Raw genomic sequence first — 24562 nt, 5'->3', positions numbered from 1 at the left:
TACTTCTGTAATCAGGTGAAACTTGCATGTGTGATTTTAGAATTATGAGATTTGGATATGTATATATGTACATCCATCCCAATATGAGAAAAGGATGACATTTATCATTCTAATTATGGGTTCACTTTTCCTTTCTTTATGGCCAGTGTGGAGTAGTAATGACAAGTTATTTATGGTTGTACTATTTTACTGAAAAGTGTCTAATGAGAATTCTGTTGAGTACCTTTTAAAGATAGCTATTATGGAGGATGAAAGAACTGTGAAATACTGTACTATTTCACTATACTGTGACCAGAGATAATAGTTATGTGTTGTATATTTTAAAAAGCTAGAAGAAAATATTTTGAAAATTTTCACCACAAAGAAACGGTAAATGCTTGGGGGTATAAAAATGTTTAACCTGCTTTAGACATTATCTAATGTATACATACATTGAACATTATAAAGTACCTCCATTAAAATGTACAACTTTTATATTTCTGTATATCAGTTAAGAATAAATAAAAATAGTTGTTATTTAGAACTGACAGTGCCTATTGTGATTATTACCTCTTTAAAATTTTCTAGTTAATTTAGAAAATATTCCAATATTTTATATAGGCATATTATTATAGAATTAATTTGTTGCATCAAAAATCTTTTATGAATATCTTCAATTACTTATTGGGTTAGAGCCAAAGAGAACAGTTGGTTTATAAAATATTTAAGTGTACAAAGTCATTACACCTAACCTATGCAAGAAAGTGCATTGTTTATAGATTTATAAATTTATAAAACTACACAGATAACTATATATATATACGTATGAGATGCATACTACATTATGAAGAGTAATAATATCATCTAAACCAAGAAATTAATGAATTAAAGTCATGAATTTAAGGAATTTAAGTGGTTTTATATTTAGGGTTTATAGGCATTGATTACAAATCTATTTTAATTTTAAATATGTTACAATTTAATGTTGTTAACTATGAATATAAAGATAATGTATATTAATTGGGTACATGAGCAACCTGTTTTTTTTTTAAACTTGACTTATTTTTTTTTTTGCTGTAGTAATATTTACACTTAAGTTTATTCTCTTACTCAAAATTAATTTTAAAAATAAACATGTATTGGCTACTTATTATGTACGAAGCCTTTAGGAGGTCATCTGAAAGACTTTAAAAAGTAAATTTCTTTCTCAGTAGTGGTTTCAGAATGTTTTCTTTATTTCTTTTTTATTTATTTAATATTCTTGGTATTGGGGTTGTATTCAGAGCCTTGCACTGAGTCAGGCACTCTACCACTTGAGACATGCTCCCAGTTCTTTTTTTGCTTTTAGTTGTTTTCTGGATAGGATCTTTTGTTTTTGCCCTGGCCTGGCCTTGGATGGCAATCCTCCTACCTATGTTTCTCATGTAGCTGGGATTACACATGTGTACCATCATGCCTGGCTTATTTGTAGAGATGCCTCTTGCTATCTTTTTGCCCAGGCTAACCTGGAACCACTATCCCCTGTCTCCCAAGTAGCTGGGATTATAAGCGTGAGCCACTGCACATGGCTTCAGAATGTGTTTTCTATTATAAATATGTTTTGGTTATTTGTATCTTATGTCAATACTGATTTGAATGCAGACAACTTGGAAGGTAGGGATAGGATGGTGAGGCCAGCCTGAGCAAAGTTAGTGAGACCCAATTTCAAAACCAAAATAAAAACAAAAGGATGGACTGGAGGAGTGGTTCAAGTGGTAGAGCACCTGCCTAGCTAAGCCTAAGGCCCTGAGTTCAAACCTCACTACCAAAAAACCAAAAGGACTGGGGGCTTAACTCAAATGGTAGAGTTCTTGCCGAGCATGTGCAAAGCCCTGGGTTCAATCCCAAGTACAACAAAAAAAAGAAAAGATAATTATCAGCTTATTAAAATGAGTGCTGTATTATATTTCTTCCATAGAAAGTAGAAGCTGATGCTCTTGAAGTTAAAGTGGGCAAGGAGCAAGCTTTGCAGGATCTACAGCAGCAAAGGCAGCTGAACACAGAGTTAGAATTTAGGATTGCAGAATCGAGTAAACAACTTGACATGGAGAGAGAAATGTAAGGCAAATTATCTCACTTATAACAATGATTGTATACCAAGTGCTTATATTTCCTTTGGCTTTTGACTTTGCTATCATTGTCCTTAAAGGTCCGTTAAATGCTTATTTCATGTTGGTTTTTGACTACTGTTAATGTGAATGCAAAATAAGCCAAAATGATGTGGTTAAAGCTACCTTCACTAGAAAGGACGGAAAGCTTAGTTTTATGAAGTTTGGGTCAGGAATCTCTTTTGAACAATTACATTGTACCCATTTCTCCTGAGTGGTTATTTTGAATCGTACCCTTTTATACATGAGTCTCCTCAGAAGAGCTAGCTTGGGTTTGAGGCACTGAACCAAGTAAGGGATGACAAAAATGTGTTTCCAGTTCTGTGATGCCTTGACCCGAAGCCGTGAACATTCTTTTTATTAGGGAGGTAAAATTTACACCTTAACTAAATGCACAGATTTTGAGTTTTAATAAGTGTATCTCTTTGTAACCACGTCTTCTCTACACCCCCTTTCTCCAGTATGAAGCATTTTCATCGCTCCTGGGCTGTCCTCATGCACCCTTCTAGTCAGTTCGGTTCCTTTTCCCTGTGGACAGCCACAGCTCTATTTCAGCCTCTGTAGATTAACTTAATGTTTTGAACTTCGTATAAGTGGAGTCATATAATGTGCCCCTTGTGTGTGTGCGTGCGTGCTTGTGCGCATGTGCGCGCGCGTGTGTGTGTATGTGTGCGTGTGTGCGCGCGTGTGTGTATGTGTGCGTGTGCGTGTGTGCGCGCGTGTGTGTGAGGGAGCAGTTGGGATCACCTTTTACACCATACCATGCATTATTAAATTGTTCCGTACCATTTGATTTGTTGGGAAAATGTTTCCCCATTAAGTGGCTTAACATCTTTGTCAAAAGTAGTTCACCTAATGGATGTGGGTGCTTTTGCGGCTCTTACTCTGTTTTATTGATCTGTCCCGACATCACTACCATCCTATGTTGATTGTTTTTGCTTTATGGTAAATCCTTGTATCAAGTTGTATTAATCGTCAATACAATAATCTTTTTGAACATTAGCTTGACTCTTCAAAATTGCTTTTCCCTATAAAATTTCATATTAACTCATCCTTTGTACAGATAAAACTATTGGTTTTGATTGGAATTGCATTGAAATTAGAAATTAATTTGGGGAGAATTGACATCTTAACATCAAGTTTTCTACTTCCCAAAGGTGATATATCTTTCTGCCTACTTAGGTCTTCCTTATTTCTCTGCATAGTATTTCACTGTTTTTAATGTAGAGATCTTCCATATCTTTTGTTAAATTTATTAATTTATAAATTTTGTTAATTTATAAATTTGCTATCAAATTAAATTGAAAAAGTAAATTTAATTAAATTACTTTTTCAAATTAAGTTTATTTTTTCAATTTAACTTCTCACTTACTGTGGGCTTAATTCAAATTTTTATATACTGATTTTCTTTTAACCTTGCTAAATTCACTTTTTAGTTTTAATTGTTATTTTTATAGAATTACTGGTACTTTTAAAATAGATGATCATGTTACATCTGCGAATGGAGACAGTTTTACTTCTTCCTTTCCAATTTGCGGGCCTTTTATGTCTTCTTGATCTACTGCTGACTAGGACTTTTGTAAATTGTGATAGCACACATCCTTGCTTTGTTTACGATTTTAGACAGAAAATATTAAATGAATTTTCAAGTTTGAAGTTAACTGTAGGTTTTCCCTAGTTTCCCTTTATCAGATTGAGGACATTCCCTTCTGACCCTAATTTTATTTTTAAAAATTATTTTATCTTTTAAATAATGCCTGGGTTTTATCAACTTTTTCTGCATCTTTTCATATGATCATATTTTTTTTCCTTTATTCTGTTAGTATGGTGAATTACATTAGTTGGTTTCTCATATTAAATCAACCTTGCCTTTCTGAGATAAATTTCAGTTGACCATGCTGTCGTAGTTTTTGATTTGATGATATAGTCAGCCCTCCGTATCTATGGGCTCTACATCTCTGGATTCAACCAACTAATGATTGAAAATATTCATGGAGTAAAAAATTGTGTCTGTATGAACATGTACACTCCGTGTGATTATTCCCTAAATGCAGTAGAACAACTGTAACATTTACATTGTGGTAGGTATTGTAAGTAATCTACAGATAGTTTTAAGTATCCAGAAGATGTGTGTAGGTATTATGTAAATCCTGTACCATTTTATATGAAGGACGCTAGCACCTACAGGTTTGGATATTTCTAGGGGGTCCTAGAACCAAACCCCAGTGTATAGTGAGGAACAAGTTTATTTTGTTAAGAATTTTTTAAGGCATTCACATTAGTTCATAATGTGAACATTCTTTTAATATCTTCATCAGGTTTGGTTTAGTGTTACACTGATCTTTTGTGTTTTGGTGGAACCGGAGTTTGAACTCAGGACTAGGAACACTGGTCTTAAAAAGGGATTGAGTTTTCCTCCTCTACTTTCTAAAAAAGAAGGTTATTATTTATTTTTAAATGTTTAATAGAATTCACCAATGAACCACCCGGGCATAGAATTCTGTCTCTGTTTTGCTTCATTTGGGGTTCAATTTATTTAATAAAGTGCTATTCAGATCTTCTAATTTATTTTTCTTGAATCAGTTTTGCTAATTTGTATCCTTCAAGGAATTTGTTCATTTCATCTAAACTTCCAATTTACTTTTAATGTTTATAGAATCTGTAATAATGTCCTCTTTTTATCCTTTTGTTCTATTTGTTTGGTTTTTGTGTTTTGAGAAGGGTTTCACTATGTAGCCCAGGCTGGCTTTGAACTTGTGATCCTCCTGCCTCAGCCCCCTGAGTGCTGAGATTATAAGTATGTACCACCACACCCAGCCTGTAGTATATCTTTACTTCCTTATTCTTGTAACTTATTCATTATGGCATAAAAACTTACATTAAAGGATAAATGGTAACACAGCACTTGTATAAGTTGGTAGTTTTGGAGTTAAGCAAATCATTTGTCTTTCCTCCATCTTTGAAGTAACATACTCTTTTCTTATACATTTTTTCAGTCTTACCTTAAATATTTTGATATTTAAGACCTGTCAAACACATATTGTGTTTTATGTTTTCAAGAAAAGAAGCATAGTTCTCTATGTGCTTGGAAATGAACACATTTAATAGGTTCTTTAGGATGCGTGGAAAAACTTTTCTGGCAGTTGTAGATCTGCTGTGATTTGCTGTATGTACTTTTCTTTAGGGATCTGTTTTAACAAGACTGGATTAAGTCAGGAGGCTCATATGGTTTCTGCTTTACTACTAACTTAATTGCTTTACTATTAACTTAGTAGAGGAAAATCATGCACATCTGTTAAATGAGCAGATCTGATATTATAAGGCATTTTTCAGTTGTGTGATTTTATTAAATTAAATTAGTTTTTCTTTGGAACTTATAAGAAACTTTAAAAACTGAATCTTCATTTATTATTAATTTTGAATGGTAAATTGTGCATTATTTTTACAAATGTTTCTTAACAATCTAGAGTATCCAGTACAAAATTGGATCTACAGAAAAAATCTGAAGCCATTGAAAATATTAAACAAATGCTTACTAAACAAGAGAAGGAAAATATTATCCTGAAAGAAGAAACTGAAAAGTTAAGTCAAGATGCAAAGATGCAGCACAAGGATTTGAATGACAGAATTCAAACAGCACTAACAGAACTAAAAGAAGTGAAGATAGAGAAAGAAACTCTAATTACAGAGCTTTCTACAGCAAAAGAGAAATTAACAAAAGTTTCAGATTCTTTGAAAAACTCCAAAAGTGAATTTGAAAAGGAAAATCAGAAAGGAAAAGCTGCAATATTAGATTTGGTTAGTTGTTTATATTTACTTTCTTATGTAAAAGTGATTACTTTATTTAAAATGTATTGGACTGGATGTGTGGCTCTAGTGATGGAATACTTGCCTGCCAAGCTGGAGACCCTGAGTTCAAAATCCAAGTACTGCCAAAATATAAATAAAATGTACTGATTGTTTTTTTTTTTGGCTTTGGCTTTGGCTTAATTCACTGTTGACTTTGTATCCTACATTTAAATGTTTTAAGATAGTTCTTATAAGAAAAGGAAGTAGGATTGCTTAACCTCGAAAAAGATGGCCCAAGATAAGCATGTTTGTTTTGGGGGATATTTCCACAGAGAAATGCAACTGCAACTGAAACGTTCATTTTCCTGAAAATTAGCCAAAAAAATTTTAATAACTCTTTTAATTCTGGCACTATAAACTTTCTCATTATTGAATATTCTAAAACTAATAATATTTTGTTAGAGAGACCATAAAATATACTTAAACTACAGAGAATAATGTTGCACTGTCAGTAAGAGTATAAAGGGGAATAAGTTCTCAGAAGTATTGTAACCCAGAATAACACAAAGTAATAGTAAAGGTAAGACTGCTGTTCTCACTGTGAAGGTCAGTGAGAATGTTTAATACTACAAAAACACATGATGTTATATACTACCTTTACATTTCTTTCTGTTTGGAGAAGACTTTTTGTATTTGTACATCTTTCCTCTGGAGTTGTATGTAATTCTTCTTTAAATTTATTAGCTCAGCATTTTCTTTAAAATATTTTCTTCCATTTTCTTGCACCTCATCATTCTGCTTTTAAAATAAAATAATGATAAATGATTTTGTGACATGAAAATGTGGTTTTCAAATTATGGTTTCTAAAGGATGGTCTAAAAATTTTATTGTGACTATTAGTTGATGATAGAACCCCTGAATACTTTGCTGCCCCCCCCTTTAGTCCTATAATGTTTGCCTGTTCTTATCATTAAAATGGATGATCCTATCCCATTTTAGCTTGTCAATGATTTTTAGTTAATTTCTTTGTGATTATCTTCCCAACTTTTTGAGGACATTACAAATATTTTCTGCATAATATCATTTCCTCCCTTTTAGGAAAAAACTTGCAAAGAATTAAAGCATCAACTTCAAGTACAGACAGAAAGCACACTAAAAGAACAGAATGAACTGAAAAAGTCACTTGACAAAGAGAAGGAGGTAAGATTTTCTCTTTTTTTTGTAATATAAATATGTAAATTATAGTAAGCCTTTATATTTTTGAAATATTTCAACCTGATACTTAGATCAAAGAAACAGTTGTTTCTCTGAAATGCAATGGATAATATATATTTTAAGACTGTTACTTGTATCCTACTTACCATTACCATTAAGCCAAATAAATTAAAAAAATATATAATTATAAAAGTAGAAAATAGAATCAACTGTAGAATTATAACTGGATAATCTACTTTAAGAAACATTATTATAATAGAAAAATTGGCTTTCCATAGAATTGATCTTTTTTTTTTTTTTTTGTGGTACTGGGGTTTGAACTCAGGGCATCATGCTTGCTAGTCAGGTGCTCTACTAGTTGAGCAACTCTGCCAGCCCAGAAATGATCTTTTAAGAGCTATTTATTTCATGAATAGTTATATTAATGTTATATGTGATAATGACTATATAATCATCAAGATTTAGTTTTTGGCTGAGGATGTTGTTCAATGGTAGAATACTTGTCTAGCGTGCAAAAGGTCCTGGATTCATTGTCCAGCACCATAATACAAAAAAAACCAGAGCAAAAAGAATAGTTTTGGGATATTTCTATGGTTAATACTTTGATTGCTTTAGAATTAAAATACACAAACAAATGAGTAAATCCATGGGTATAATATATAGTTGTCACTCTCAGAGGCCATAGCTTTTAGTAGTTAAGAGTCCAAGCATGTAGTTTTCTAGAAAATCTGATTTGATGAAGCAACAAAGGATGGTCTCAACAAATGTTTAATGTCATTGTATTCTGATTGTTGATTGAAAGAAGACATTTGTAGTACAGATGCCAGCCATGTAAATGACAAAATTATAGTGGCTTAGTGCTCAAGCTCTGAATCAAAAATGTTCAAATGTATGTCCTGATTATGATGTTTTTTAGCTATTCCATTTTGTGATGTTTGACAGATCACTTAATCATTTTGTGTTCCACTGTTTTCAGCAATAAAATGGGACTAATAATAGAATCGGTGTCATAAAGTTATTATGAGAAGTAAATGGGTGAATACACTTAAGGTACTCAGAATGCTGACTATAACTGCTCATATGTAAGCTATCATTTTTCATTGGGTTTCACAGCAATACCATCCTGTTGTTATACTACCTGACTTCTGTTTTACACAAAAACATTTGGAGATAAGCAGAGACATCTGTATATAGCTCTGAAACTTTAAAAAAAATTACTTTGAATTTGGTCAAATGCTCAAATGCAGTTCTAGGTTCTTAATGAAATATGCTTAAAATATGAAATTATGACTTTGACTAGAAAGGCAGAAAATAGTAGTAGTTCTCTTGGCTATGGAAGAACCTTAGTGCGACTTTTATTTGATATTTAATTTTGTACAGAAATAACCTAATGGATCATAAAAGTAAAGAAGTAGCAAAATATGCCCCAGATCTCTAATTGATACAACTATTGTGCAGTGTAATTGAATGACATCAGAAAGATACTAAAATATTTTCCCAAACAGATTTTACTTTTATCATAGTTAATATAGAGCTATTTCTTCTGATTAACAGTGACCAATAGGGTAAGTGGTATGAGAATATTCTTGAAAGTGACTGTGTTGTCCAGTGATCTAAACTTTGATACTGACATTCATATACTCTATGATAAAAGGGAATACTAGTCTAGTTCATTTACAATTCTATCTAAATATCCAATATAAGCTTAAAAGAAAGGCAGAATCAAGTAAATCATAATGAACATTAATCTTGCATGTCATCTAATAGTGAATGAAGTCAGTTATGAAATCAACTTGAAGACAGGGAGTTTTCTCTTTGGTTAACTGATGATTATTTGTCAAGAGAGTCAGACATTTCTACCTATAGTACATGGCATGCTGTATGTATTCAGTAAAACTTTTGAATTAATAAATGAATGGCAAATAGTATTCATTTTCTTTTAGACTTCTCAGCAGTTGAAGTTGGAACTCAATTCAATTAAAAGAGAAGTCATACAGGCCCAAAATACTTTAAAACAAAAGGAAAAGGAAGAGCAGCAACTTCAGGGGAACATAAATGAGCTAAAGCAATCAACTGAACAGAAGAAAAAGCAAATTGAAGCACTCCAAGGAGAAGTTAAGATTGTTGTTTCACAGAAGGTATTGATAAGAAATTTGTTTACTTTTCATAGGAAGAAAAAGTTGGCAATTAAGATAACATGATTAAGACACATGAGTTTTATCACAGAAAAACTTGTATATACTCAAAATTTTTCTAAGTTAAATGTATAGCTTATATTTGACTATATGATTAAATATCCAAATCTGGATTTCCATTCACTATAGCCATTTTGTCAGATAAATCATTTGAAATTCTAGTACCAAACATTTTTAATTGTAAAATAACATACAACTTACACTTAATGTTAAACCAATTATGTATGCAACATTTCTAGTATATTAGAAACATTTAAAGGAATTAAAAATAATTCATCCTTATTAAGGAAAAATAAGAACAAAAATTACAAAGTATGATATATTTTAAAAGTTTAGTAGTGTCAGGTTTCATATAGTATATTTGATATTTTAGGTTACATCAGAATGTTCATTTCCAATAACAAATGCACAATTTATTGTTAACTTGCTGTTTTTCATTATTTTTTTTTTTAACATGACTTGAGCCACTAGCTCAGTCCTTTTTTCCATTTAGTTTATTTTTCAGGCAAGGCCTGTATTTGTAGCTGGGGCTGAAGTTGGGCTGTGATCCTCCTTACATTTGCCTCCCACGTATCTGGGATTACAGGCATGATCCACCATACCTAACCCTATTTTTCATTTTTAAACATATTTTAAAACTTGTCCATATTAAAAGTCGGTAAAAATGGATTATATTTAATGTAAAATATTTGAGCAAAATGAGTTTTCCCCCACTATCTGCTCGTGCATATTAATTGTCTGTGGAATAAAGAGCATTAGAATTTCTAGTATGTAGAATAAAGTCTTTAAAGTCATTAAGGATTGGCAGTCATACTACCAGAGTAAAAAAGTACAAATTAAGCCAGGTGCCAGTGGCTCACGCCTGTAATTCTGACTACTCAGGAGGCAGAGATCTGGAGGATTGTGGTTTGAAGCCAGCCCAAACAAATAGTTCACAAGACCCTATCTCAAAAAAAAAAAAAAAAAAAAATCACAAAAAACAGCTCAAGGAGAAAGACCTGAGTTCAGCACCAGTACTGCAAAAAAAAAAAAAAAAAAAGTACAAATTAAAAACCTTATAAATATGAATTCTATGTTGACTGCTTTTTCTAATATACTATTTCAAAAAAGAGCACTTTGCTAATAATATAATAAGTTTTAATGGTTTCATTGTTCTGTTTTCACAGCATATAAACTGCTTTGAACATATTCACCCATCTATCACCATCTCCTTTCATACTCTCCCCCACCAACCCCAACTACTTGTGCCCCTCCCAAAAGTTCCCCTTTTAGATTAGTATCACTTTTTTTTTAAAAGTCTAGATTCTGAGTATAAGAGAAAACATGCAATATTTGTCCTACAGAATCTGGCTTATGTCACTTAATGTGATGATCTCCAGTTCCATCATCTACTTTCCTGTAAAAGACATTATTGCATTCTTCTTTATGGCTGAATAATACTCCATTTTGTATATATATATATATATATATATATATATATATATTACACCAAATTTTCTTTATCCATTCATTGAATCGACCTAGGTTGATTCCATAGTTTGGCTATTGTGAATAGTGCTGGAGTAAACATGGGTGTGAAGTTCCCTCTATTGTATGGTGACTTACATTCCTTTATATGCCCAGGAGTGATATAGTGGATCATGTGGTATGTCTATTTTTAGTTTTTAGAGAAATCTCCATCTTTTAGTGTCTTCTTCAGCTTTTTTCTTCAAGGTTGGATAGTTTTTACTGTGGAGGACTTCTGCCTCCTTAATTAAGTTTATTCATATCTTTTAGGGGGGAGATATTGCAAATTGAATTGTTTTTCATGATTTCTTACTCAACCTGTTCATTGTTAGTATGTAGACAACTACTGGTTTTTGTATATTAATTCTATATACTGCTATATTGCTCAAAGTGTTTATCAGATCTGGGAAGTTTTTTTTTTGGTGGAATCTTCTATGTGTGGCATCATATCATCTGCAAATAGGAGAATAATTTGACTTATTCCTTCCCTATTTGAATCCCTTTTTTTTTTTTCTCTTGTTGTATTGCTCTGGCTAGTAATTCTGTTTTTATATTTAATAAGTGTGGGGAGAATGGATACCCTTTCTCATTCCTGACTTTATAGGAAATGATTTCAGTTTTTATTCATGTAGTGTAATGTTGGCTATAGGTTTGTCATATGTAGCCTTTAGACATTGAAGTGCATTCTTTCTATTCCTAGATTCTTCAGAGCTTTATCATAAAAAGATGTTGAATTTTGTCAAAGGCTTTTTCTGCATCGATTGACAGGGTCATGTGATTTTTGTCCTTGATTCTGTTTATATGCTCTAGTACATTTATTGATTTGCATATGTATCCCTGGAATAAAACCAACTTGATCATGGTGCATGCTCCTTTTTAATGTATTGTTGAATTTGATTTGCAAGTATTTCATTGGAAGTTTTTTATGTTGATCAAGGAAATCAATCTATCATTTTCTCTTTTTTTGTTGTGTCTTTATCTGGTTTTGATGTCAGGATAATACAGTCTTCACAGAATGAGTTTGGTAGCATTTCTTCACTTTTTATTTTATGGAATAGTTTGAGAAGCATTGGTGTTCTTTTTTAAAGTGCTGGTAGAATCTATCCAGTACTGGTTTGTTCTTTGTTGGGAGACTCCTTATTACTGCTTTGATCTCACTGCTTGTTATAAATCTGTTCGGGTGATTTATATCTTCTTGGTTCAATTTTTATAGGTCAAATGCATCTAGACATTTATCCATTTCTTCTAGGTTTTCCAGCTTATTAGAATATAAGTTTTAAAAATATTTCCTAATGATCCTCTGCATTTCATTGGTATTTGTTCTGTTATCTACTTTTTAATCTCTACTTTTATTTATTTGGGTCTTTTCTCTCCTTCTTTTGAATTTGGCTAAGGATTCGTCAATCTTACTTATTTCTTCATAGAACCAACTCTTTGTTTTATTGATTCTTTGTATTTTTTTAGTGTTCATTTCATTAGTTTCTACCCTAATCTTTATTTCTTTCCTTTTACTAATTTTGAGTTTGGGTTATTCTTCTTTTTATACAAGCTTTAGGTACATCATTAGGCAATTTATTTGAGATCTCTGTGTTTTTGATGTAGGCACTGATACCTATAAACTTTCATTTGGTACTGCCTTTGCTGTGCCCTAGAGGTTCTGATAAATTGTGTTTTCATTTTCATTAGGTTCTGGGAAATTTTTATTTCCCCCCCTTATCTCTTTGATGATACACTGGTCATTCAGTAGCATACTGTTCAGTCTCCAGGTATTTGAATATTTTCTTTTGTTGTTGACTTCTAGTTTTATTTTATTGTTGTCTGATAGAATACAGGGAATTATTTCAGTTTTGTTTTATTTGTAAAATTTGTTTTATGTCCTAAAATATGATCTTTTTTGGAGAACATTCCATGGGCTTCTGAGAGATATATGTCTTGTGCAGCTGCTGTTTGAAATATTCTATAGATGTCTATTAAGTCCATTTGGTCTATAGTGCCATTTAATACTCAAGTTTCTTTGTTGATTTTTTTTGTGGGGGTCTGGATGACTTATCTGTTGTTTTGAGTGTTGTATTGAAGTCTCCCACCATTATTATGTTGGAGTCTATCTGTGCTTCTAAACCAGTAGTGTTTGTTTAATGAAATTGGATGTGTCATTGTGTGAAATTGGAGTGAATATGTGCTCACAATTGTTATTTCATATTGATAGATTGTTCCCTTTGTTAATTTGAACTTTCTTTGTCTCTTCTTAGTAATTTTGGGCTCAAGTCTATTTTATCAGATATGGGTTATACCTTTCCTGCCTGTTTTCGACATCCATTTGTTGCGGAAATCTTTTTCCATTCTTTCAACCTAAGCCAATGTTTGTCTTTGTCAATGAAATGAGTTTTTGCACACAACAACAAAAAGTCTTGCTTTTTAGTCCAGTCCACCACTCTACCTTTTGATTGAAGAATTGAGACCATTAACATTCAATTAATATTGAAAGTTACTTAGTATTTCCTGCCATTTTGTTGTTTTTGTGATGTTTGCTGCTTTCATAATCCTCATTTGCTAATCTACTTGTCTAGTGGAATTTTTTCTTTCTTGAGTTTTCCTGTTTGCATTTATCTTCCTTTCTATATGTAGGATTCACATATCTTAGGCAGTACTGGTTTAGTGGTTATGAATTCCTTCAGTTTTTGTTTATTGTGGAAGGTTTTTGTTTCTCCTTCAATTATGAAGCTAGCTTTACTGGATACATTAATCTAGGTTGACAGTTATTTTCTTTCAGATTTGGAGTATATTATTCCATTCCCTCCTGGCTTTTACAGGAGTTTCTGTTGAAAAATCTGCTATTATTCTGATAAGTTTGCTTTTCTGCTCCTGTGCTACTTCTTTTGTAATTTTTAATGCTCTTCCTCTCTTCAGAATATTGTCTGACCCGTGCTACCTGACTTTTCTCCCTCATGGAGTCAAAATGGAGGATGCTTCTAATCTGCTATCTTGCCCCACCTTTCCATACAATGTTTAATGACCAAATTAGAGTAATTAGTATTTCTATCTCATTATATATTTATTAGTTCCTTGTGTTGGGAACCTTTGAACTCTTCCATTCTAGTTCTTTTTATTTGTTTGCTTGTTTAAGACAGGGTCTGCTCTGTAGTCCAGGCTGGCCTTAAACTCTGAATCCTCCTGCCTCAGCCTCACAAGTTCTGGGATTATAGACATGCTCAGTTCCTCTAGTTCTTTATAAAATACATAACAAATTGTTTTAAACTGTAGTCACCTTGCTGTGCTGTAGAACACTAGAATGTATTCCTCCTATCTATTTTGTTACTCATTATCCAACCCCTTTTATCCTCTTTTTATCCCTACCCTTCCTAGCCTTTAGTGACCACTATTCTACTCTCTACTTCTGTGGTAGATAGTGTATTTATTTTAAAATTCAAGTTTATTTTTCACATTATGCACATGAGTGTACTTTGATTTTGTTATAATTCATGCAAGTGTTCCAGATCTTCTTAAACATTAATGACTAGTTGAGTCAATAGCAATTTGGACCTTTGTGAGTTTTTTTTTTTTTTGCCGTGATATTAATATAGATGACCTATAAAATTTATTAAGTTATTTTGAATTTCCAAGAGTAGAAACTGCATATGTCAATATGCCATAGTAATGGTTTCATAATTTTTATCATGTAGAAGTTTCCTTTAGTTTAACCCTAAAATATATTACCTATGAAATCTAGCACAGCATCTTCTATCAGAACATAGTTGTTACTCTGTCTCCTGAGATCAGATAGTACTTCCCAGTAAAATGCAATTTTTCTTCATTTGATTGCTTTTGCACTTTATGGTTTTTAAATTGAAACTTGAATTTGTAACTCTTTATATATATAAAGTAAGTTACTCTTCATTGAAGTAAAATGTTATAGCATAAATGCATTTCATCTTGTTTTCAGAAATATTAATATGTGTTTCAGTTTTTACTTGTAAGTAGTTTTTTGTACGCATTGTTTTAAATAACTACTGTATGTTTTAGACAGAACTTGAGAACAAACTACAGCAACAGTTAGCACAGGCAGCCCAGGAACTTTCAGCAGAGAAAGAAAAAGTATCAGTGTTACAAAACACCTATGAAAAATGTCAGGAAGATCTAAAACAGCTTCAATCTGATTTCTATGGGAAGGAATCTGAACTTCTAGCCACAAGGCAAGATCTGAAGGTAAACTGTACTATGTTATAAAGTTCAGTAAGTTGTTTATACACATTCATTGAATGAGTTATTTGAGCCTAAATGGGCAAAGGAATGTTAATATTTGTGGAACATCGTACTGTTTTCTATTAAATTATTATTAGATTAACATGCTTTAAAAATTAAGTTATTTTGTATAATAAAAATTGATATACATAAATATGGGTATTTTAAAGTAAGTTATATCTGTATTAGTGAAATAATTTGGACACATCAGTTGTCACAGTTTTAGTTTATCTAAGGATTTGAGGGCCTTTATTTGAAAATAACTTCAAAGATGGGCTGTTATTAGAAAAATCTAAAATTAAATATAAAGCCACTTGTGGAAAAATGCAAGCAATTTTACTGTTGCTTGTCAGGCAATACCAATTTTAGTTTTATATAATTTGTCAGCTTTCTAAGATTATTGGAATGCCTAATGATTAAATTTAAGAGATTATAGCTCAAATTAAACTTAACCTTAATTATCTAACAATGTATAGCAATTTTTATCATTGGATATTATTTTGTCCATGATAAAGTTTTATGCTTATTAAAATGAAGGATATGGAAAAGGGTGAACAATTTTTGTAAAACATTAAAGTATCTGTTTTGTAAGGGAAATGGGACATTTTTATGTTCTTTCACAGAAAATTCAACTAGCCTCTTTCCTTCCTCTCCCTCTCTTTCCTCTCTCCATCGTTCTCATTTTGATAAGTTGAAGTATCATGCTTTCCTGTTTCTTTCCTATGTTTGAGATTTTAATTGTTTATTTAAAGTGTATTATTGCAAAATTCTGTTAAATCAGAATGTTATAAAAGTTTATTATCTATAATGCATATATCATATATTTTCTTTGTGGGGAAGGCTTTTAGAAGGAGATAGGACTTGATTAGGTCCTGAAGGATGTGTAGCATTGGAATATGCAGAGTGTCCTGGGAAGGCTCATTTCATTTGGGGACACATTTGAGAAAAGGTGCTACAGTGGTTATAAGTAAAGCCAGGGCACAGTTAATACAGTTGTCTTGCTGGAGTGCTAGTTTATCTATGAAATTTAGATTTAAAAGGTAGGATCTAAATTGTAAAGTATTTTAGGTGCCTTGCAAAGGCAATTGGATTTGATTTTTGAGGGGAAGAGTGAAGTGTCTAAGCAGAAGAGTAAAATGAAGAAAATATTCTTTTAGGAACTTAGCCTATAATGGTTTAAAGAGGCTTGGACTGACTAGTCCTAGGGAAATTAGTTGCAATATTATCTTCCTTTCTTTTGGGAAGTTGTGTGGTGATTAGAACTAGAATTAAAATTAAAGAGGATGGGGCTGGAGGTATGGCTTAAATGGTAGAGCACTTGAAAAAAAAAGGATAAAATAGAAGAGACTAATGGGGAGAAAGAGATGAAACAAGGGGCTGAATATATAGCAGGCTAAAAGGGAAAATAGTGATTAACATTTGACACAGAAATAGAAGATTGAGTAAAAGAATTTTCATAGTGCTAGTAATATATATGTGTGTTTGTGGTGTAGTGGTGTAAGTGTGTGTGTGTGTGTATATATATATATATATATATATATGTATGAGAAATGAGCAAGAGAGAGAGATAAAGAAAAAGAGATACCAAAATTAAGCTGGGCATGATAGTACACATTTGAGAGCTCAGTATTGGGCAGAATGAGGCAGGAGGATCATGAGTTCAAGTCTAGCCTGAGCTACATAGTGAAACCCTGTTTCAATAAACAAAACAAAAATATTTCATAATTAGGAAGAAAATGTATTTATAAGAAAAAATACCACATGACATTTAGATAGTGTCAAATTATTATTATAATTGCTGTTTTCTTTATAATACTGTCAAAAGGCAGGGAAGGTTTGTGGAGGAGTTTAGATTTAACATAAAGGCAATGAGGAACCACTGAAGGAAGTTGCCTAGATTTGTATTTTGAGCAAATGACTGACTGCAGAATCACAAAGGGGTTACAGGAGAACAGGGCTGAAATGTAGAGACTGGTGAGGAGGTTTTACTGTAGTCCAAGTGCAAGATGATGTAGTTAAGTGATAGAAGGGGTGAAATTTAATGGTTGATTGTAAAAGTTCTGTGGAAATCATACTCTTCATATGGATATATCACTTACCTAGAGTATAGCCTAGTAATTGGATTTATAGCTCTTAAATCAATATTCTTTCAGTAATCCAAAAATAATTATGCTTGAAAGCTACGAGCCAAAAGAGAAAGGAGAGGGATGAAGGTGCCATAGAGTTGTACAACTAAGATGACTTGGATGGTTCTTCTGTTCTCAAGCTTCTCTTGGCGGAAGGCAGCCCAGTGTGGCACATCAAGAGAATAAATCATGGTTAGATATCAGTTCTTACTCAAAGTCTCTATTCTTTTGCTGCCATTTCACTAGAATATTTTTTACAATATAAATGATTTATAAATTCTATATTAATGCTTGTATAATGAGAAGTATATGAACTACTTAGGAAATTGTTTTTTTGAAAGAGAGTACATTCCTAGGGAAGTTCAAATGATATTTATGGACCAGAATGAGAGATGGTTATCAACCAGCATTTTCCTTTTGTTTATTGATGTTATGTGATCTGTGTATAAGAGAGAAGGGGAGAGATTCAGAACGTTTTGTAATGTGACTCCTACCTATATCAAGGCTTTTTACTGTGGGCTGACAGTGTGCACCATGAGCTAAAAATACTATACTTAACACCAGTAGGATGGAAGACATCCTGGCCTGATCTATACTGTTAGCTCCCTCTGCTGGACCATTTATGAAATACTTAAGTTTGTTGACTGGATATTTCAAATTGGTTATGCTGTGTGGGAAGAGATGCTGACTAGAGAAGATAACATGGTCTACAACAAGAAAGATAAAAAGAACATTTAAAATGCATGGCAGGAAAGGATGGAATAATAGAAATGAATTTTCAGAGGCAAGACAGAGCAATATGTCTTGGCTTCTTCATAAAGGAATTCATGGAGCAGGCTAAATTTAAAATGTTATAGGCCATCAGTTAAAATTTTTAGAAATTACGAGGACTCATCAATTTTGTGGACATTTTTGGAGTTCTTGTGGAATTCATAGGGGTACTATTGCTTTTCAGGCTTTAGCAAATCTTGGTATTCTTTAATACTAGATTACCCTATGTAACAAATAGGTCAGTTGCTGCACGTACCCTGGAGCCTTCTGTAAACCACATTCTGCAAAGGCTGTCACAGTAAGCTTTCTGTGCTTTTGGTACCTAGCAGGTACTCTACTACCCTGTCCAGCTCTTACTTTACATCACCTATTCTGTTTTTCAGGGTACCTGGTGAACTCCTGTAAGTTAAGGACAATCTTATTACCCTCCTGTTTTATCTTAGCAGTGTACTTAATTAATGGTTTGCTACAGGTTAATAAAAAAGAAGAAGAACTCAATGGGATTTTAGGTCTCACCTGAAAAAAATAAGCCTTAAGGGGGATAGTGTTGTACTGGCCGTCCTTAAACAATAAAATTTAATTTGTAAAAGAAAGAGTTCTAAACTGGGTTGTTGGTAAGGAATATACTCCCTCCTTTCCTCCTCCCTGCTTCCCTCTCTTCCTCCCTCTCGTCCTTCCTTCCTTTCTTCTTTCTTTATTGAATACTTACGATATACTGTCCTAACCAGCAGGGACCCTTTCCTGAATTATATTTTCTGCCTCCTTTTCAAAGGAACTGTATCTCCAGAGTAAGAAAGATCTGCTTCTTCCAAGTTTGGTGGAAGAGCATCTTAGAGTTGGTTCTGACTCCCTGATGATTCTTAGCAAAAACAGCTGAGAGTGGCAGAGTTCCTGTTATTACCATTATCTGCCTGTTACCGTATCAGCGAAAGCAAAAAAATAATGAAACCAAGTAGGCAAAAGTCTTGCCCTTTCCCCAACTTCAGCTTCTCAAAGCATTGAGTCTTTAGAACAGTTAATTACTATGGGTTGTGTTAACTGACATCACTTTTCAGGATAGAGCCTCAGATGTTTGGCTGAATTTTTTTCTTTAAATTCACTTGATCAGATTGACAGCTGTGAAATATCACTATTTTTCTTGAAGACAAAAACCCCTTCTTATTAAGGTGTTCAACATGTCAAGGGCCATCATGGATTCTACAGGATGTATATATAATGTAGCATTTAACTGTACTTCTTTTAAATTGTTTTCTTTCCTGTCTTGCCTGGTCTTTTCTCTAATCATATAACATTTTCCTACTTATTTGGTATTCCTTCATATAACCTAGTCAATATTAAAGATAGGAATAAGCAAGCATTCAGTTGATCGTTTTAAATTATCTACAAGTTTTTAGAGTTACTTCAGTTTTTACAAATATTTTATACAATTAACATTTTCTATAAGCATGTGCTAAGTGTCTCTTTCAATTGCCTAATTTCCTATTTGTTTTAGCAATGGCTTTGTTTATACCACCATTAGAGCTCACATTCTAGAATTTTTTCTCTTTATATGACCTTATTTCACTTGCCATCTTTTTATAGTAGAGCCTTAACTATATAATGACATTTCGGTTAGCAACAGATCACATATACAGTGATAGTCTCATAAAAAGGAGCTGAAAAAATCCTGTTATCCTGTATTTTCATTGGACTTTTCAATGTTTACATATGTTTAGACACACAAATATTCACCAACCTATTATAGTACTTAGTGCTTTAACATGCTGTACAGGTTTGTAGCCTGTAGCAACAGTCTGTACCATATAGTTCAGGCATGGCATAGGCTGTACTGTCTAGGTTTGTGTAATTACATGTTTTGATATTCACATGAAAAATCTGCTGGCAAGGATGGTCAGAACATGTCCTTACTGTCTGTGTGTTGTTTTCCATAGTGCTTGTATTAGCTGTTATATTTCTGTTGAATTTTGCTAAAAATGACATAGTAATTTGAGGAAATTGTTTTTGTAAGTCTGTAGAAGAGAAGCTTTCTCTAGCACAGGAAGACTTGATTTCAAACAGAAATCAAATTGGAAACCAAAATAAGTTGATTCAAGAATTGAAGACTGCAAAATCTACTTTGGAGCAAGATTCAGCAAAGAAAGAACAACAGCTGAAGGAGCAGAGTAAAGTACTACAAGATATTCAGAAAGAAAAGGTACTTCATTTCTCTCACTTAAATCCAAACTCACAGAGTGCAGTGTGGCTTTAACAATCATCCAGTTGACTGTTTCACCCAATACAGGTATCACCAATTTTTCAACAGATCTTTCAGAAGGACCTCTAGGATATACTAAAGCATTTTTGATCATTGGAATTTTTAAGCTAAGAAATATCTCTTAATCACTTCCTTGTCATGTTTACCCATTTCTTATTGCTCTTTGTAGTTTTACAAACAACTATTTTTCGCACCATAGACCCTTGGCTATTTGAGAACAGAAATTGCCTCTCCACTAGTTCTTATATAACATGTTATCCTCTAGATGTATGAATGAGATAATAAAAAGTCTAAAATAATTTGTAACCTTGTTAAAAATTCTTAAAACTAGAGTTGGCTTTTACTAAGGGAATGTAGGGGTATATTTTACATAAATGATACTAAGTTTTAAAGTTAAAAGCACTGGTTTATATGGTTTATAGGGGTATATTTTACATAAATGATACTAAGTTATAAAGTTAAAAGCACTAGTTTATATCACTTAAAATATATTTTAAAAAAATTCAGATTCTAGGAAACATTTTGTTTTTGTTTAATGTTTGAAATTTTATATTCCTATCAGACAATTATTCTGAAGTATTGTACTTCCTGAAGTTCTAGGTATAGTCCAAATTGTACAATTCTTGAAATTCTCTTTAATTAAAAAAAATGGTTTTTTTTGTTAGGATGAGAAATTCACAATTTATGTCTTAGGTTTAGAAAGTTCTGATAGAACTATAGTTTATAGGTGTTTAATTGCAGAGGTTTTAGATCAGACACATCTTTTGTGTTAGCTTTACCTGTAATAAATTATTTAATTTCTCTTAAACCTTTCTCCTTTACTTTTAAAATGGGGATTGAAAACTCTACCTACTGTGGTGATTAAATGAGATAATATATAATGCTTCAGATGGCATCTTACATAAAGAAAGTAATAGTAATAGGAGTTAGAATAAAAATGGTAGTTTTGACTAAATTTTATAGTATTCTTACTTTGGCTAGGCACTGTTTATTTCACAGTATTAACTCTAACTATCTAGGCCTTATAATGATATTATTAAGAGAAAAAGGCAAAAAAGGTATATAATTTGCTCAAATTAAATAGAGACAGAACCAGTGTCATAAATACTGGTAGCATTTTTATTACACTAATTTTCAGTTGTGTTTGCTATAAAATTATTTTTCCCTTTTTAATTTTTTATGAGGATATATTCATTGTACAGGGAGGATTCATTGTGACAGTTCCAAATAGGCTTATATTGTTAGATCACCCTCACTGTTTCTCTTCCTCTACCCCTCCCCACCCCACTTAAAGCATTTACAAGAGATTTCTTTATTCTATTTCACATAAGTATATGAAGTTCATCCACCATATAGCCTCCTTAATCTCCTTTATTCACCCTCTCCTCTCCCACAATTACCCCTCAACACACTGTACCTATTTGTAAAATCATTTGTAATCATTGTTTTTCTACAGTCAATGAAAGAAAAAGAATTAATGAATGAAAAATCTAAATTGGCAGAGATAGAGGAAATTAAGTGTAGACAAGAAAAGGAAATCACTAAGCTAAGTGAAGAACTCAAGTCTCACAAACAAGAAAGTGTAAAGGTAGGTTAAGATAGTAATTTTCCTGTCTTCTATGCTGTATTTTTATTAAATTTATATATAAATATAAGAATATATTAGCGAGATTGAGAAAGAGAACCCACTAAGTGATAGGCAAATTATTTTGTTGTTTTTGACAAATACTTTTGCCAGAGTGCTCTTGTATTATTACATGGTATGTATTCAGATATTGAAGCTGTGTTACTTTTGTTTTCAGATTACTGAATAAAGCAGAGGAACCCTAAATATTTAAATTTCATTATAATTGATTTTGATTTAAAAAATTATGCTTAGAGATAAAAATCTTTAAAAAATACACAAGAATTTAGAATTAACATTTTAAGGGGACTCAATTATTTTTCTTTTTAAAAACCATTAATTATCTCTTGTTTTTAACATTTCATCCTGATATAGTCATGTGTAGGCTGTCAGCTGAAGAAACTGTTTCTCATTTGCCTTGTAAAATCATATACAATTTCTTAGAGAAAGGTTAGATTCTCTCTTGAGATCCTTCAAAATACCCTTTATATTTGTTACCTAACATCCTAAGTGATTTCATTTCCTTGCATTCCTTCAGAATGTGATTTCTTTAAAGCAGGGAATGTATGTATTTCATTATATCCTCAGAACCTAACACAATCTATGATGACCCGTATGTTCTTGTTAAGTGAGAAAAGGGAAAGTAGGGGGTAGAAACTCTTTTCGCATAATATAACGAAAGTGTGTGCATGCCAAGTAGCATCATCTGAATTGAATGATTAATGAGTAGGAAGTAAATAATCTTTTTCACCAACTTTTAAAATATTTTTATTAGCATACTTTAATACTACAAGGAGAGGGTTTCATTGTAACCAGTTGTTGGAAATACTGAACTTAATCTCACAAGTGGGTAAAACTCGTATCTCTTATGGTGGTAAATTGCATGAATTTCACCTATCTTTTAAAATATTTGCTCTTAAGAATGACTTATATTTTGCCTTTTCCAACAGGAGTTAACAAATCTTAAGGATGCCAAACAGCTTTTGATTCAGCAGAAATTAGAACTTCAAGGAAAAATAGACTCCCTGAAGGCAACTCTTGAACAGGAAAAGAGAAACCAGCAGATACTAAAAGAGCAGGTGAAAAAGGAAGAAGATGAACTGAAGAAAGAATTTGTTGAGAAAGAAGCTAAACTGGTCAGTGAGTTATTGCTGAAAAGTGTATTTTGTAATAGAGCTTTAACTCAATCCAGTGAGAGGATTTTTCTACGTAGATGTTATCTTTGAGATGTTTTCTTAACATGTTAGTTTTTCAGAGAGGAAATCTGATTTGCTTCAGTAACTGATGTGATTATAAATATTTTATTCTGCAATCATATTTTGGTTTATAGAAGTGAAAGTCCAATTAAAATATAATTTAAAATATTTTTAGTGCCAGAAACAAATAAACAAGCCCACAACCATATAGATTGAGGCAAGTGCTGTGAAAGCTGTCATGCTGTACTCATTTGTTTTGGTCAAAGTGAATATTGATAAGGGGATTTGGAATTATGATAACTAAAGTCAGCTTTCCCTTCCCTCTGTGTGCATGCCCAGTGTGAAGCATCTGGGTCATTTAATTGAATTAACTCCAAATGTCCTCGGGTAACTTGACTGTTAAGTCCAAACAGTGACCTTAAGGGCTTGTATTGTGGTTTTTAGTGGTTGCTAGAGACTGAAGAATGTATTGAGAGATGTAAGAAAATGCCAGGTTTGTCTCTAGGATGTCTTGTTCTCCTAACCTTGCATGTCTTTCTTCCCTTGCTGTTGTGGAAACAATAAGACTTTCAAGTCATGTCACTTTACCTTGATCTTGAGACCCTTGCTAACCATTGTTTCTACATTATGACATTTGAGTCCACTTAAATTAAAAAGCATAGGTATTTGTGGATAAGTTTTATTAGTATATGATGAAATATATTCTCTTGCATCCTTTCCAGAAGAAGCAGTTATTATGTATATTTTTAATATTTTAACTGCAATAAATAACTTTATTTTTCACTACTTTTGTAGTAACCCCCCCCTTTCTTTTCTTAGCATTCTGAAATAAAAGAAAAGGAAGTAGGAATGAAGAAACATGAAGAAAATGAAGCTAAACTTACCATGCAGATAACAGCATTAAATGAAAACTTAGGCACTGTAAAGAAGGAGTGGCAGTCTAGTCAACGGAGAGTTAGTGAGCTCGAGAAACAAACGGATGACTTACGGGGTGAAGTCGCAGTCTTAGAAGCAACAGTTCAGAATAATCAAGATGAAAGAAGAGCACTACTAGAAAGGTGATTGATGTCTAGTAAAATTAATTTATACCTATTCTAAGTGATAAAAAGATTGTCATATTCCACAACTTTACAATAGAGGAAGAATTGAGAAAAGTAGGTAACCCTTGCAGGTATGTAAGTAGGTATTTAAAAATTAACCTTTAAATAATTAGATAGTTGAAATCAGTGTATTCTATTTAAAATTATCAAAGTAGTCCATCACCTATATTCTAGAAGGGCCTTTAATAGTTTATTTAAATTATCTCTTTGCATTCTATTCCAGATGTCTTAAAGGAGAAGGAGAAATAGAAAAGCTTCAGACCAAAGTACTAGAACTGCAAAGAAAGCTGGATAATACAACTGCAGCAGTGCAGGAGCTAGGCAGAGAAAACCAGTCCCTTCAGGTAAGCCACCAATGATGTGAGGCAGTTTCTTAGTCTAGACTTGACCTCTTAAGGAAAAGTGTATTTTCACTTTTTAA

General features: G+C 32.4%; 1 protein-coding gene across 7 annotated transcripts in view; it reads left to right on the top strand.

Moving 5' to 3' along the window:
• Nucleotides 1-24562, top strand: part of Eea1 (early endosome antigen 1) — a 153333-nt gene that overhangs the window by 121452 nt on the left and 7319 nt on the right. For all 7 annotated transcript variants that reach the window (XM_074084111.1, XM_074084113.1, XM_074084109.1 and 4 more), the window contains 10 exons: nt 1937-2076; nt 5594-5924; nt 7014-7115; nt 9074-9268; nt 14852-15034; nt 19976-20161; nt 21678-21809; nt 22796-22981; nt 23861-24099; nt 24365-24485. In XM_074084111.1, the coding sequence (XP_073940212.1) occupies nt 1937-2076; nt 5594-5924; nt 7014-7115; nt 9074-9268; nt 14852-15034; nt 19976-20161; nt 21678-21809; nt 22796-22981; nt 23861-24099; nt 24365-24485 (1815 nt within the window). The remainder of the gene's footprint in view (nt 1-1936; nt 2077-5593; nt 5925-7013; nt 7116-9073; nt 9269-14851; nt 15035-19975; nt 20162-21677; nt 21810-22795; nt 22982-23860; nt 24100-24364; nt 24486-24562) is intronic.

The sequence above is a fragment of the Castor canadensis genome, chromosome 8 (assembly GCF_047511655.1).
Source record: "Castor canadensis chromosome 8, mCasCan1.hap1v2, whole genome shotgun sequence".
Taxonomy (NCBI): Eukaryota; Metazoa; Chordata; class Mammalia; order Rodentia; family Castoridae; genus Castor; species Castor canadensis.
Note: the sequence above shows the minus strand (reverse complement) of the source record. Positions and strands in the feature narration are given on the sequence as shown.